Source organism: Magallana gigas, chromosome 6, assembly GCF_963853765.1.
Source record: "Magallana gigas chromosome 6, xbMagGiga1.1, whole genome shotgun sequence".
In the NCBI taxonomy this organism is placed as follows: domain Eukaryota; kingdom Metazoa; phylum Mollusca; class Bivalvia; order Ostreida; family Ostreidae; genus Magallana; species Magallana gigas.
Window position 1 is genome coordinate 49,464,911 of NC_088858.1, and position 16,712 is coordinate 49,481,622.

The following is a 16,712-nucleotide window of genomic DNA, read 5'->3' on the forward strand; positions in this document are numbered from 1 at the left end:
AATATGCATTTTACGGGATTGCCATCTAGTTTTTTCTTGAAAAATCGCTGTGCTTGCGTTGTTTTTGGAGACAGCATGTTTAGTGACACTGGAGTCCAGGAATGACGAAACGGCGACAAAAAAAATGTAAATTCATGTTTTCAATTGCGATTTCATTATCATTCATGCATAGTTAAAAAGACGGTGACAGTTAGGAGAGTAGTTGATCATTTTGTAGTTTATTAAGTAGTATTAGTTGTTGTGCTAAATTTTATTTTCGTTGTTTTTACCCATGTAATTTATTTCTTGTGTCCTATAGACAAAAGGGACTGGTTGTCCTAAAAAATTGACAATATAAATTATTCGTGTCGTTTGCCATGTTTAGTGCTTTATATATTCAGATTACTGTCTTAGTATCTATATATTAGATCCGACACGTAAAGATGCCTAGTGTTGTTGAATCTATTCAGTGCTTTATATATATATATATATATATATATATATATATATATATATATATATATATATATATATTCACTTTTCTGCTAAGCAACACCATCTCATTCTCTTTTGGAGAGAGAATTACCTATTCAACACAATATTAAAGGATGTAAGAGGTACTGCATACATGTATATTGACACTATTCTAAATGGCATTCTGGATTAGGAATGCTGTGCCACATTTTGATATGTTTCAAAAAATCATATAATGAAAAGATTAACCGATTGAGATTGACCGGCTCATATGTAAAATATTAGGGGATTAAAGGAGGTTGACGGTCAAGGTTTTGTTTTATGATTTTTTTTTCAGGAAAATGTAGTCCGGATGATCAAGGATGAGTGTTTCTCCGCTGTATCATGCTAATACCTATTTCTTTCTCAAGGTGTTAAACGTTAAATATGTTTCTTTATTTGCAAATGTGATGCCTTTATTGTTGTTTCCAACTTATCTGTAGCCATCCACTAAGTTAACAGTTTTACCTGTCTCTGTCCATTATTTCTAAATATGGACAGAGACTGGACATTTTTTTTATCCATTACTTTTAAAAATGGAAATCTACAAGACTTAGTGACTTATTGAATTGTTTTCATATTTAGAAGTATTTTATTTGTATAAAAAAACAAAAGGAACAAAGAATAACGTAACAAAAATCTCTTAACCAAGTTTGTATGTGTAGACGCGGTGACTTAAAACGTATAAACTGTTCCAACCCAGTTTATATGGGTTTAAATTTCGAAGCATTTGAATTTATTTCTTATTATTTAATTTTCTGCAGTTTTATCCATCAACAATCAAAGAAGAACACAGTGAAGTTTTGAAAGATAGTTTTATTTTAGGATAGCTAAACGATTGTTAACAAAGAAATGTGACATTTTACTCCTGGCCTGCAACGATTTTCCTACAGAAGTAAATAATAAAAGACCAGAGAAGATAATTAGTCATACAAAATCGATTTTTATTAGCAATTTTTTAACGAAATTTACCAAAAATATAATTTTGCGTAAGTGACAAGGTCTTCTTTATTGCAAGGGATTTATTATTATTAAGATTGTATTGAAATCATCCTGTAACTAATAAGAAAAATGTTTTAAGCAATAGATTGCATTTTTGAAAGACTTTTACCTATTGATCATTGATAATTGTAACCAAGATATTTTTGTACCACAAATTAAAACAAACCTTAATGATAGTTTATCGTTATACAAAGCGTACGCGATATTAACTCAAACCTGATGAACAATTATAATGAACACACTAACGTCAGATCGGTCGATTAATACGAGTCAAATATAAAACATGTCTAATTTTCGACCTTGATCAACTCTCGATAGATAGACTCTGATCCTGTGACATACTTTGCAGTTATAACGACATATAAGAGTCTGGTTTCAGACGATAACCAATAATCAGTGTTCCTCGTTTTAAAATGATGAAGAAGATCTGCAAATCCTACGTCGGATCCAATGTAAACTACAAAAGTAGGGTCCATTTCAAAATTTAAGTTGAATACATCTGTCCAAGATACCAATATTTTCCCATCCTTTTCAGCATAAGCAACACAAGAGTTTCCTAGAAAAAATATCAAACATAAACCAATATAAGGAATCGTATAAGAAATTCGAATTTTGCATCATTTATAAATCCACGTTCCTCGTCTTAGAGAGAAAAAAAAAATTAACCATGCTTCCTGGAATTATCGAATTTTGAGAAACTTTTCCAACATTTCATTATTAGATTGTGTATACGTATCATATTGCTATGAATATTTCTTTTAACTGTATTGAAGTGGCTAATGGTGCAGTGTTTTTCCAATATATATAATTTAACGTTTTTATCCTTTAATAGGAAGATATTATTATATTTTAAATCTAGAACGTGATACTCTGTTTTGGCTAAGCTGAACCCTGGGGGTTATGATTAAACAAACCTGAATTTACAACTAATCTTTTAAGGGGTTTTTTTCTATAGCGCAGTATTCTAACCTTACATGACTTTGAACTTTACCATTAAAAAATTGCTATTACTATATTATCTCCACAGTATGTTGAATTCATTTGACCAAGTTCACATTTCGTTTCCAAGCATATCCCGCACCAAATTGTACTAAATATATTCGTTCAGATAAGGATAAAAAAATAATAAAAATTAAAATGGCAATGTTGACAGATAATGGATAACGACAAAAAGAGTTCATAAGCCACTAAGCTCAAGAAGCTACACATTCGGTTGTTTTGGGTTTTTATCTTTTTGGCACAGATGCATATTTATAGGACAGCATAATTTCTTACCGGTTTGTATAGGAATAATATCTACAACAGATATTGAACCATTTATCGGATCACTTGTTCTCCCTCCAACGTTAGTCCCTGATACAAGCACCGTATAGTTCTTCATCGTGGTGAGCAATATTTCGTCGGCTGAGAAGTAATTGTGCGTTCCAATACTATGCCAATCGTAAACTATCAAGTTGTCGGACTTTATACAAACTTTGTACGTCGCCATTCCGGAAGTGTCCCTAAATGCCTGCCAGTGGAAATAAAGGGACGTGGAAACCCGTTGGATGTTGACTGAGTTTTGAACTGTGGCACTGTTTACAACAAACTGCACTTCATCAGACACTGGGCGAGGTGAATCAAATGAGACAACCAGCGGTGATTTCCTGTTTACTTCCGTTTGCAGACCAACTTTGTTAAAACATTGCACCGAAGGGAATACGTTTGACCCATGTGAAATATTTAACGTCGACTGACAAGAATACAAATTCCTAGACGTTTTCCAACTTTGAATATTTTGTGAGCCAACCACGTTACCTATTTAAAAAATCAGAATTTCACAGTACATGTATAATATCTAAAGCAAGATATCGTGGAGAAGAAATAATATTATAAAAGGAAATATTATCAAAATTCAGAGAATATTACAAAAGATTATATTTCCCTAGTTAGCAGTTTATAAATTACACGTGTATAATGTCCCGATCAATTTTTATCGTTTTTTGATATTCTGTAACTATTGATATTTTTCTTTTTTTTTGTGCAAAGGATGCATTTTGGCTTATATCTTAAAGACTTCATTAGCATCTTACCAAAAGCACATTGACAGTAAGCAACTTCACTTTCGTTTTCTTCCAGAGTCAAATCAATGGTTATTGACGACAAAGTATCGCCGTTTTTTTCAATATAACTGATAGAAACATTCTCGATGTGTATCTTTGGGGGTGTATGATCCCATACAATGGAATTAGAGTAAAAATATTTTCCTAATCCTGCATTGTTTTCTGCCATTACGGATATGTGCAAAGTTGTTCTGTGAGAAATCGGCATTAACACTTTGTGAATTGTAAATGGAGACGTTGCTTTGATTGTTTTTAGCTGCCGTCCCCTTAAGTGAGTTCCAAAATACATTTCTACATTTCGTATTCCACTTTCTTTATCGATAATATTTGCAGCAATTGTCAAAAAGTTTGGAGAGATTTGTCGCACAACTAATGCCTTAGAATCATCAATCTCCAAAATCTCACATGTGTACAGAGTAATTCTTACCGATACATTCTGGTTTTGTGGGGAACTAACGAAGACACCTATGTCAGATGTTAATGTTTGAGGCATAAATGATATTTCAGACGAGTGTTCGTTTAAAGCCACGTCATAAAGATTTCCATTAATGTCGATTTCCACATTTTGAGTTTTGATATCTACATCTCCATCAATAACAATTTTATACATTGTAGAGTTAATCAAACGAAACACATCTTTAATCACTTGTTTTTCATTTGTTAATAGTTTTGTTGTTACAATTGAAACTTCTGAAAACTTATTGCATTTCAATCCTTCCGGCATGGTTTTGTCTAAAGTGATGGGTTCGGACCTAGAAATGTCACTACTGTAACCCGCCTTATCAACTGCTCTCACATTTATGAAGTAGCTCATTCCATGGACGAGAGAAAGATCTGTTATAGTGTATTTGTTTAAAAACCCTACATTCAGATCTTGTACAATAACATTTTGGTCAGCATCTATGACTGAAAGAATGTAACGATCTATAGATGATTCGAAATCAGAAAATCCTTCCCAAGAGGCACTTATCGTTGACGCTTCCTTTAGCCATCTGTCATCATGAAAAAAATTAGTTGTAAACACAATTCCAGCGTCCGGAGGGGAAGAGTCAATGGTGATACCGTCTGAAGTAAGTTTAGTGGACTGACCAACGAAATTAACAGCTTCAACCGAAGAATAATATCTTACTCCTGGCTCTAAATCAGGAAAATTCCAAGAAAAATTTGTTGCCAGTCCTACACTTTGAATTCCAGAGATTTCATGTCCCCCAGGGGATACACCAATCATTATTCTGTACTCTTTGACTCCACTTTGTGCGTCAGAAAAAACGCTTTTCCAACATGTGGTAATGTTTTTTGTTTTGATGAATTCTTTGTCATGTGTACAAATCGTGTCTGAATCCATGATGAACTTTCCCCTTCGTATACCTGGTGGTGTTGTGTCAATAATAATTGGTTTAGATTGTGCTAGAATATATTCCGTTTCTGAAACCCAAGTCTTAAGGTACGCAACATATTCTCGTTCATGTACAAGTTGTCGTTTCCACGGTAAGCAATGAACAACCCGATTTTGTAAACTCACATCTTGCCAAACTTGCTCTGTGGTGGTTTTAAATATTCCATAGCCATAAGGCATGTTTTTTATACCTATGCTCCATTCATACCTCAATACATTTATATTTTCTGATTGCCACTCAATACCTAAACAACGAGTTGAAGAAGTCCATTTATCTGAATGATGTCCAAAAATACGCAATCTAATCGAAGAATTATTCAGCATATATGTATTGTTTGTCTGCGTGCATCCAAGTGTGTTTCGAATATGAAGACATTTTCCGCCAAGAATTGCGCACGTGCATTCTTTCGTACAATATGATACACTACAAGAATGCTTCTCAATAACAAGATTACCACTTGTGTTGTTTTTGTTGTTTGAAACTGCAATAAATGTTAATCTTCTCATTGTTCCATTTAAGTTGGCATTATTTCTTGCCCATATAGAAAAAATTATTTTGTCTCCATTTGTTATCAATCCAGTGATATTAAAGACACCAGTTTGTGTTGAATTTTCATCGCCACCGTGTAATATATTCACTATTCCTCTGCTGAATTCCATGTCACTGTGTGTTTTTCCAATAGTTATAAAATACGATTTTATACCAGATTCAGGATCACGAAAGTTTTCCCACTTTAGTGTTAGAGCAGAGTCAATATTAGACCATGTACCATCACCATGCACATGTCCATGTATTGGCGGTGTTCCATCAAACACAACGGGTTCACTTTTGATCGACTCGCACAATTCGGCCATGTTACAGGACGTCACGGCAATATAATAACTGTCACCGTCTTTTAACCACTCCTTTGAACTTAGTGACTTTACAAATGTACCATTACTCTTTACAATAATGTTATCTAATTCAGTATGAGCCCCGCCTTGAAGCTTAAGAGAAAGCAGAGTCATCTTAATTGGGCTTTCTTTATCATCAAATCCCCACTCCACGTGTATAACCGATGAATCATATATTGAAGGAGCTTCCTCACTGCTTATAAATCTCGGTGATTTGGTAACTTTAGGTGGAGTATCATCTACTCTAAAACTATGAGATGATTGACGAGTTGAAAGACCAACTCTATTCGTGGCTTTTACGACGGCATACAAGTCTTTGTTAGTTGGTAAAGATAAGTTCAGTAATAAGGTAGACTGTTGTAAGCGGACATTTTTCCACTGGAATATGTTGCAATTTAGTTTACTTGTTCCGACACAAATCTCGTAATGCACAATACCAGATTGAACATCGGCAAAATTTCCCCACTCTAGAGACAGAAATGACCTATAATAGTAATACATGTGTCATGACACTATGAGTGGATAATACGTAAGTCAATATTTCCGTAAAATTTGATGTTTTTAAACTAAACTTTCACGAAATTTAGTATTTTCAATGCTCTTCTGTTATTATTCAACAACGTTTACATGATAAAATCAACTTATCATTTACATATTCATGCAATATAAGAAACTGTGGAAACGTCAATGTTTGTTTATTTTTTTTTATCTGGCGGAAAATCTTCATTTAAATAAAAGAAGTGAAAGTTCATGTATACAATTTTGATCAAAGCAAAATTAAATAAGCATTGTACATAAGACACAAACAAGGTAAATTTATACCCCATAATATAATTTTCCTTCAACTCTTAAGAATATTTTAAACTTAAAGGGTACCTGCAGCCCAGCCGATGTGAAACATATGTTAAAGAGTTTATTTACCAAAATTTAATGCAAAAAACCGCATCGAAATCGGTGCAAAAATAACGGAGTTACGCCTCTTCAAAGTGGCTATTTTTACCTGCTTTGGGAAATCTAATCAAGAGAAAACAGAATTAGGCGATAACGAGGCTTCAGCGGAAGTGACGTGACGGGGTCAACACGAGGGAAATTTCCTTACAAAGCTATACAAATTAAATTCGATTTTCATCCAAAATGATTGATATAGGTCTGATGTTTTGACGTATCTTGTTAATTTAAGTATTGTAGATCCGTTATTATTTTATTACAATCAGATTTCTTTTTAAAGGATGTTAAAATTTGTTATTCTCGTCGCCTTTTTACCGATGAATACGATATCTTAAAACGCTTACATGGGCAAATTTATGTTCATTATTCATTTTATTGATTACATAATATCCTTTCACACACGAGTGATCCGAGATAATGACACAGATAAACAGGTAAACTAACGAAGGCACTGCTCCAGATACACGTGTATCTGGGGTATGTATACACAAGGTACACGAGTCTGGTGAACAAAGAGAGGGTTTCACACCTCTAGACTGGTAAATTGATTTGTGTATAATTAGCTTCTCAATTGTTAAAGATAAAAACAGAAAAATAAATTAGACTGTGTAAAATCAAGCATTCGTCAGCTAAAACATGTGTATAGTCCGTCAATCAGTGAATAAAGAATCATGCATGATACTATTAAATAGTAAAACTAATGTTCGAAGAAAATGCCTTATTGTTACTTATCTTATCACTTAAATAATGACAAAAATTTACAATTCTGCAATTGAAGCCTTTTTTATGTGATCAAGTAATTATTTTGGATTTATAATTTCTTATTTAATAAAGTGCAACTTTCTTTCGAGCGCTATGGTCAGCAATTAAACGCTTTATAACTCCGTATAGCTTAAATTGTAATACTGACAACGAATCATTATGAAATCTAAATAAACTGGAACATTTTGACAAAGGATGTAAATAAATGTAAAATTAAATTCCATTATCGTATTTTTAAAAGAATACGAGACAGACATAATCATGCATGCAGCCATCTTGGACTTTCGCCTTGATCCGTTTATAATCCCGTGTTTGTTTGTTAAAGAATGCATACTATTTTGATTGTTATTGGTCCGATATCAATATTATTGAATAATCGGGCGACATCATTTGTAATGTTATGCCTTATACGAGGAATAGACCCAGAGTTACCTTTTACGAAATATCATTATGTATTATCAATATTATTAATCAGTTAATAATGTCACTGAGAAATCATTCGAAAGAATGACAATATTAACAAAATATGTTTCTTATAACAATAATGCTTTGATTAATTGTCATTTTGCTACATATGGTGTGCATTTATATGTAAAATGTGTTACACATTTGACGAAATTCATGAAGCAAACAATTGTCCGAATTCGGCATTTTTGTTCGATAAAATACGGGTTAAACTCAAACGACAGTATAATTAGTCATCCAGGGTTGATAAGGAAATAAAATAACAGAAAAAATTGTTCATATATCGATAAAACAATGCAAGAAAACGAAGGGTTTTCATACGATATTCCTTTTTCTCATACAGCGGCGTTGACCCCGTGACGTCACAGTTCATCTCGCGCCAAATCGGCTTGATTCAAAACTCGTTCAGGTGTGAAATCGGGTTTTCCCCAAATATCTCGAAAACTACTTATGCGATCGCTGTAAAATTTTCAGGATGATGTTTTTACACATAGATCTCCATTATATAAAAAATTGACCGGCACTGCAGGTACCCTTTAATTAACTGTAAATTTTTCTATCCTTGATAATATAGGGTACGTTTTTTTACGCCCATCAATGTCTTAATTTTATTATATTTGAATTAATTATTCAAAATTTTCATTTAAACTTAAAATGTAACTAAATTTTTCATTGTTTAAAACACATATTGTTACTATGAAATTTAATATTTATTTTCTTTAAATCAATAATTCCTAACAAAAACACGATCCTAGATATATTCAAATAGATATTACTTAACCTTTGTGGGATGTATTTGACATTTTCAGCTCCAATAGAAACAGAGCCTGGAGCAGGGGGAGAAGGGTCAATGACGATTCCATTGGAAGAAGACTGGCTACACAATCCAGCCATGTTACAACTCTCCACGGTCGAGAAATATCGTTTTCCTGGGATAAGAGGTAATGTCCATGTCCACTCTAAAATATACACATTGTGTGATATCAAGTACATAAAACATACACTGAAAGAATACTTATGATTCATCATAGACTATTGTACTGAGATAATTATTTATCATACCGACCCTTCTTCAGAGATGTTTTGAAGAAAGGACTATATATATGAAATGGGCCTAAAATGGCCCCCTAAAATGAACATTATCATTTTACTGTAATTCTTTGTTTTCTTTGTACAGATATATATGTGATGTTTCTACATAATTTCATTTTAATTCAAGTGCCCACAATTTAGAAATATGACATCGTAAAGACAACCTTTTCCCGCCCTTTTTGCATTTTTAGCATAAAACAGCTTGTGTTCAAGCAGTTTTTCTTTCAGAAAACATTGAGCGCATCCTTGAACAAACAAAATATTTTAATCAGAGATGTATCTAGCCAAGACTAAACACTGACAGAAAAATGTTTCTTGTTCAAGCATGCGCTCTACATTTCCCATTCGTAAAAAGATAAGAAAAATGTCAATTTTTGACTGATTTTGACTTAATTATAGAAAAAACGTCACTTCTGACGTCATATACTGCCAGTGAGTGCAAATAAATCAAATAAATAGGTGACAAATATATTTTATATCAACTCTTCTAAACAATAACACAACATTTTATTGTACCCGAAACACTTTAAAAAATGGCAAGTTATGGGGCTAAATTTAACTCATATCATATATAGTTCTTTGTTTTTGTTGTTTTGTTTTTGTTTTTTGACTTACCTCGCTTCTTTCCAATTAGAATAAAACTATGTATGTCTGTTAATTTTACTCCGGAGCCAAGACCAATTCTGTAGAAGTCTATGGGCGAATGCTTGTCTACAAACTCGGTCCAATGGACGCTTATAGTGGACTCAGTAGTGTAGTCTTCGTCATTCTGATTCCAAAGGGATAATCAATATTAAAAAAACCACTTTTTTTAGTTTATGTGTCAATAACTTGAAAAGTTTTTTTCTTCATTTTTCTAACTTTGAATATGATTATGAAATGATAAACTTAAAACTTTTGACTGAACCTGTTTCTTTTTATCATTAGAAAATATCTTGCAGTCATTTTAAAATGTTAATTTCATTTTTTAAAATAGATGTCAGAAAGTGTTTAAGCGTTCAAACAAATAATTTTAAAATCATATAACATGAGATTTTTAGAATACTTGTCTAACAGCAGGTCCATCTCGCACAATGCCTTCATCTGGAGGGGAACTATCGAAGACATACGGGTAAGAAAAACCTGACGTATATAGACCAGCAAAGTTCCAAACCTGAATAGAAAATGAAACGTTTAAATATAAAATTCTAAGCGAGACATTTTTAATATCTGAATGATTTCTTTTAAAATAAGGATATTTAAGAGCTAACGAAACTAGCATTATACCACCATAAATCGATCTGAACTAAAACCCCTTACCCGAACTATGATGTGATACACATGACCGTCAAATAAAGTTTCTTGTGCAGGTACTCTGATTGGTGTATTCGTATAGTGATGTTCAAACAACGGATATACATCCGCTGATTCAGTTGTGCTACCAACACCTATCTCAAACTTTTCAAGTCCACTTTCATAATCATAAGAGCCAATACAGTTTACGAGAAGAGTACTCGGATTTACATAGGATTTATGATTAAGGTAATGACCAACGTATACATCTCCGAGGGTTGGTGGAGTATCATCAAAGATATAGGGTTTAGTGGATCCAACAATAAAATTGCCAGCATGGTCATGAGCTACGGAATAGAATAAATTATTTTAATTGATAAATGTATCTTCAGTAGACACATTTCATTACCCAGTTTCTAAACATACACTAACCTTTGATAGAGAAGTAATAGGATGTTCCTCCTATTAGCGATAAATTGAACAATGATACTGCCGATGTCAATCCAACACTCTCAAAGACCGATACGTCGTCATTTTCCCTTTTTGTGCCTAAATAGAAAAAATGACCTTGTATTGAAAACCAAACAGAAAATTCTATTTTGCTTACTTATTTAAAAAATATTACCTATTCCTATTTCGAAGAATTGAATACTGGATGGATATCCCAATTTCATAAAAGGGTTATTGTCTGTAAACCCATGCCAGTGTATATCAATTCGGTTTTTATCAGTCATGAATCCATTCTTCTTTGTTTTCACATAAACTTCTCCCTTTGAGGGTAGATCCTGATCAATTATGAAGCCATTGCTGCATCTACTCATACTACGATCAGCTGTGATGTTGACACAAATGTAATATAATGTGTTATATTCCATGGGTAATTTGGATGAAATTTCTACTAAGCCACCCGTTTCTCTCTTTGAAACTAAACACTTGTCGTCATTCTCACAATGCAAAGGAACTTGGTCAGATTTGGTAATGCTCCAAACATTTTCCGTTTTTCCCAAACCGACAACAAAAGCGCCAGGCTTGAAAAAATGTGCTACATAATTAATTTCATTGGCATGGAGATCCTTTAGTTTATTTCCGATATTTCTGGTGTATTTGTACATATCTAATACTGAAAAAAATTCCGACCGGGCATCTAGGTCATAGACAACTCCCTTGTTATAAACGTTCGGATTCTGTAAAACATTGATGGGAGTACACGTCTTAGATACTCTTCCTGACCTACAGTAACCTTCCAAACAGGCTCGCATGACTCGATGTGGATGAACAGGAATGCTTGTACAGGATCTTATCTGAAAATACAAAGTGATTTGTAATTTTAACTGAACTTTGATAAAAGTGAGGAAAAAAAACAATTACTGTGGTTTCATCAATATTCGCTGAATACCAATTTTCGTGGATTTCGTTGTTTAGTTGATCCATGAAATTAAATGTTAATCGAAATGCAATTTCTATTAACATTTTGTATTGATAGGGTCATTGGCCACGAATTTACCTATCCTTGAAACTGTGATTTTTACTTCATCCACGAAAATTGATACCTTTGAATATTAATGAAACCACAGTAGTTTCAACAGAAATAAAATGGAATAATACTTCTCCTGTGTTGTTGACATGTATTTTGTAGTCAGTTAATTGTATCGATCCATCTGTGTCCCCATCGGTGAATATCGCCCATCTATAAAATTTTGCAAAGGTATCCAAAGGATATGAACAGTGGAACTTTTGAAAGTGCAATTGAATATCAACACATTCTTCGCTTTTTGAATCGAGCTCAGCTGAAAAGTATCCAAACTCTGGGTCATTCGATTCAAGGTAGAAGCCGTCTGAATATCTGCCAAGAATACATTTTCTCCGGAAGCATACACGAAGTAAAATTTTGTAATATCCCTCTGTTAGAATATTATGCACTTCCGTGAACACGTAATGTTTTTGTTTTCCAACGCGTTTTGTAATAACTGATTTGCATACTCCGTTCATTGAATTTCCACATGACAATAACGATAGTTCGTAATGGCTTATATGATGTTCCAAAGTTGAATTTATAAGCAATTTGGCACCAATATCTGTGAACTTATCTTGTACATCCACGTCTTCCTCACATCTGAATAAGTCTACAACGTTAGATTTTAAGTCTGTCAAACTGACAGAAATAGTAAACACTGGCATATGACTACGTGGCATAAATGTGAAAGAATTGTAAGATTTTGAAATAATTGAATCCTCTTCCTCATTGATTGTAAAACTGTCGTCTGATACATCGACAAATGCTGTGTAGACTGATCCAACAACCAGAGGTAGTGATGTGCTTAGGATAAAATTCGTGCCATTTAGAACAAGATTTTCTTGCGAGACCAAATTTGTAGAGGTACACCCAGGGCCATCATAAATGTTGATGAAATGGTCGAAATCGTTTTTGTTTATTTTAACAAAGCCATCACTTGATAAAGTAATACTTCCTCCTGAACTAGACGCTTTCAATAAGACAAAGTATTTTTGATATGGTTGTAAGATTGACGTGTTTTCACAAATGAACACGCCTTTGTTGGAAAAGGACCCGTTTACAGAATGCAGCGATATAACATCATCAGATTCCTGATTCAATCCAACCCCTATCTCATAGGTGAGAGATTCTATGTGTTGTATGCCTCTTGAATATACACAATAGGAGTCTAATGTTAAAGAAACATCTATATCCTCTACATTCTCATCGTGTGTACTTGGGATATTTTCAACATCATACACCGTTCCTCGAGTTGGAAGATATTGAGATGGAAGACTAAACTCATTAGAGCGGATATGGCAGACATGTCCTGCATTGTTAAATGCGTGAAACTCAATTTCATAAACACGCCCACTTCCCTTATCTAAGTGTTGAATTTCAATTACAGGGAATGTGATGCAATAGCGTCCAATGGAACAAAAACTACGATTTGTCCATTCCTTAAAATCGGTCATAACTTTTGAATCTTTGGAAACTGGAAAAAGAATGAGATTTGTTAGCAAATGCATTTTTTATTTTGATGATTTCATACTTTTACTATTCACACACGATATTAAAATCATTCGTTGATTATAAAATTATTTGAATTACTGTATAAAGGGTTCTTTTCGCGCCTTGTTATTTTAGCCCTTCTACACTTGCAAACGGTTTTGCCCCGTCTTAAATCGCCCACAGACTAGCTTGTGTACTAAATAAAAATAGCTTGGAACATTGGAATTCCCCCAGTCTTAAATTTGACCGCTGACAACGAGGGCGAATGAGCCAAAATAAAACGGGGACGAATATTTACCTGTATAAAGTATTATTCTTAAATACTATAGTTTTTATATTAATTTACATGTACAACTTATCAAACTGCCGTCAATTTGTCTTAAGAATGAAATGAAACATGTTCATACAAAGCGTAATCAACTTGATCGTGACAACCTCATTTGACGTTTGACTTTTTGATATATAGGTATTGTTATATTAACTTTAATGGTGGCCGTTTGCTTACCAAATCCGCGTTTTCTATTTTTCTTTGAATTAGCAAAAAATTGGTTGTTGTAATAGAACGACTGAATTTAATTCACTTATTCGTGAATACAAGAGTTTGTGACTCGTTGATCATGTTTTTCATAAAATTTGTGTCACAAACATATCAGCTAGAATCGGCAAACAATTCGTAGGAACGAAGGAAATGAATTACAAAAAAACTTAGTGATTCGGTTTCCTTAAATAGTTTACTTAAATAATGCTAGAGATTATATGTTATCAGAGTGAAAAGCGTTATAGCCCTTGAGAAAATGAAGGAATTTTAGTAAGAGTAAATTATTACTACTGTAAAATCAACTTCACTGTCCATTTTTTTTCTCAGTTTTACTGCCATCAAAATTATAACGAATTTGATAACTGTTGAGTATCGTAAGAATTATTGTGATTACTTTCGGTGGGTATTTTTTTGCTACCCTTTCCTTCATAGTTCACTGACTTGTTTTAGATAGCAGATGCATTTGCCTACGATACGAAATGATAATTTTACATGCAATTGATTTAGTTTTTACTTGGATTAGATAGCCAATCCATTTGCTTTGACACGACTTTCGTATCATAGTCTTTACGAGACGATGAGAATAGATAGACTGGCTAGAGATAGATCAACTGATTTACAACAAGTGAGAAACAAATGAGTTATTTTGGTGTTTTACCAAGTCTGTAGTATATTTTCCGAATGATTCCGATTTGTTCATTGTCTTCAAAGTCATCAGTAGACCAAGATGCTACGACTAAACCATTTGCTAGCTCTGTGGTAGGTTTGTTGATACACAAAGGTGGAGTTTCATCAATTATGACTGGACCTACTGACATCACTGTCTCTTTGCTCGCTTTGTTAACTGCTTTTACGAAAAGAAAGACAATGCTACTTCCTGCTAATCCAGGATGCCTAAGACGATAGAACGCATTGTGGTGAGTTTTGGTATAGCCAGAAACGTCAGGAGATACGACAGAAGAAGTTGAGGAACCAATTCCAACGAAAACATCTTCAATCTGACTCTCAGCATCACTAATATTCCAAGAAATATCCAGAAAATCGTTTCCAAGATAGAGATACTCATTCCTTAAAGAAGGCAACACACATATGTCGCCAGGAACACTTTTCATTCGAGTTTCCGGTAGTGCATGAAGCAGTGGAGTGCTTTGATTTAAAAAACATGTTTTATTGCAGGTAACTCGTGTGCGCCTTAAATCTTCGCTCACATACCAAAAGGAATTATTTATACAACCAATTGAAGGGATTGTCTTTAAATTTCGAACAGAAAGGTTTGAAATAACTGGTGGAGTTATGTCCACAAGGAAACCATCGCTGCATCCTACGTTAGAAGGTTCCATGGCATTGTTAAAAGCAATTACTGAAGAATACATTTTTTTCTGAAATGTTATTAATACATTTATACTCAGATCTTCCGTGTCGTAATACTCAAAGTTAGAACTACTGGGATGCCATAACTCTTCTAAACTCAAACATGAATTAGAAAGTCCTAGTCGATAAAATTTTATACCACTCTCATGGTCTATAAATCCGTCCCAATTAATGGTAATGTTTGGTTCGGAAATGTAATCGATATCAGAGGAACCTTGACTCCCTTCTCGAACAACGCCCGTTTCTGGGGCTGACTCGTCAACAAGAATGGTAACGCTTTCTGTAGTTCGTAGTGCAGCATGATTAACTACCTCTAACTCGATTACGTATTTTCTATGATGATCTCCAATATGCGTGTCATTTACAACCAGGGAATTCATGACAAGAGTGTAATTCATCAACTGGCATTCTCCTACCGAGGGACAATAGCAGTTAAGTTCAATGGAGCAGTTCTTAAAAAGAAAACACTTGCCATTAGAATTTGAACTAAATAAGTTATAATTTGAGGACTGGATGGGTGTTGACATTTTTAGGCTATAACTTTTTGACGAAAAGTTCTATATAAAGATATAAGAACATGTTCAAATTCTTAGCTAAAACATTTAGTTTTTTTACTTAATGATAGTTCATCCAAAAATATTTTAAACTTAAAGCAGATCTGATGATTATATAAAAGAACTGCGAACGCAACCGCCCGTTTCTCGCCTACATTTTACATCCAAATATTTCTGAAATCATGTCAGATATTCAAAAACTTAGTTTTCTTCTAAAAAGTATAATCAATCCTAATCAATTTATATCAAAATAAAATTTGTAATCAAATTATTCATTTTTAAACAAAAGTTTTGCTAACACGGGGTCTAAAAAAAATCATTGAAATCGGTCTCTCTGAGTGAGGTAAATATTATTAAGCGGCCAATATGTGCATAAAAACTTAATAATAACATATTTACGATTTATATTAAAATAAAATTTCATATTAATTTATATCTGTTAATTAGTTTTCAAAAATTTACAAGGCAAAATTCTTTTTTTGGAATGTATTGCGGTCTGTAGACATATGCCCGCCCCCCCCCCCCCCCCCCCGCGGGAAACAACAAACCCTTCGGTAAAAATATGCTAAATAACAATAATTAAAACCCCTCAAAACGGAATTTCCGTTTTCCGTAATTTTCTATTATGAAATGAGCTATTTTAACCCAAAATACAAAGTTATCTCTCTTTGTTTGACCAAATCATTTATATTAAATGAAAATATACATAAATGTTTACATTATCATAAAAATTAACTTTAATTAGACAACTTTCAAAAAATGACTTTTAGTTAGGCGGCTAGACAATGCTATCGTTCGCAGTCCTTTGTTCACCATAAAG

At 33.4% G+C, this 16,712-nt stretch overlaps 1 protein-coding gene across 4 annotated transcripts in view; it reads right to left on the minus strand.

Moving 5' to 3' along the window:
• Positions 1-1,293: 1,293 nt before the first annotated feature.
• Positions 1,294-16,712, minus strand: part of LOC105322065 (uncharacterized) — a 32,563-nt gene continuing 17,144 nt past the window's right edge. For all 4 annotated transcript variants that reach the window (XM_034467376.2, XM_034467374.2, XM_034467375.2 and 1 more), the window contains 11 exons: positions 14,626-15,790; positions 12,031-13,412; positions 11,051-11,726; positions 10,858-10,974; positions 10,453-10,772; positions 10,199-10,306; positions 9,769-9,922; positions 8,843-9,020; positions 3,567-6,370; positions 2,770-3,291; positions 1,294-2,050 (listed from right to left, as the gene is read on the minus strand). In XM_034467376.2, the coding sequence (XP_034323267.1) occupies positions 1,782-2,050; positions 2,770-3,291; positions 3,567-6,370; positions 8,843-9,020; positions 9,769-9,922; positions 10,199-10,306; positions 10,453-10,772; positions 10,858-10,974; positions 11,051-11,726; positions 12,031-13,412; positions 14,626-15,790 (7,695 nt within the window). In that variant the 3' untranslated portion in view covers positions 1,294-1,781. The remainder of the gene's footprint in view (positions 2,051-2,769; positions 3,292-3,566; positions 6,371-8,842; positions 9,021-9,768; positions 9,923-10,198; positions 10,307-10,452; positions 10,773-10,857; positions 10,975-11,050; positions 11,727-12,030; positions 13,413-14,625; positions 15,791-16,712) is intronic.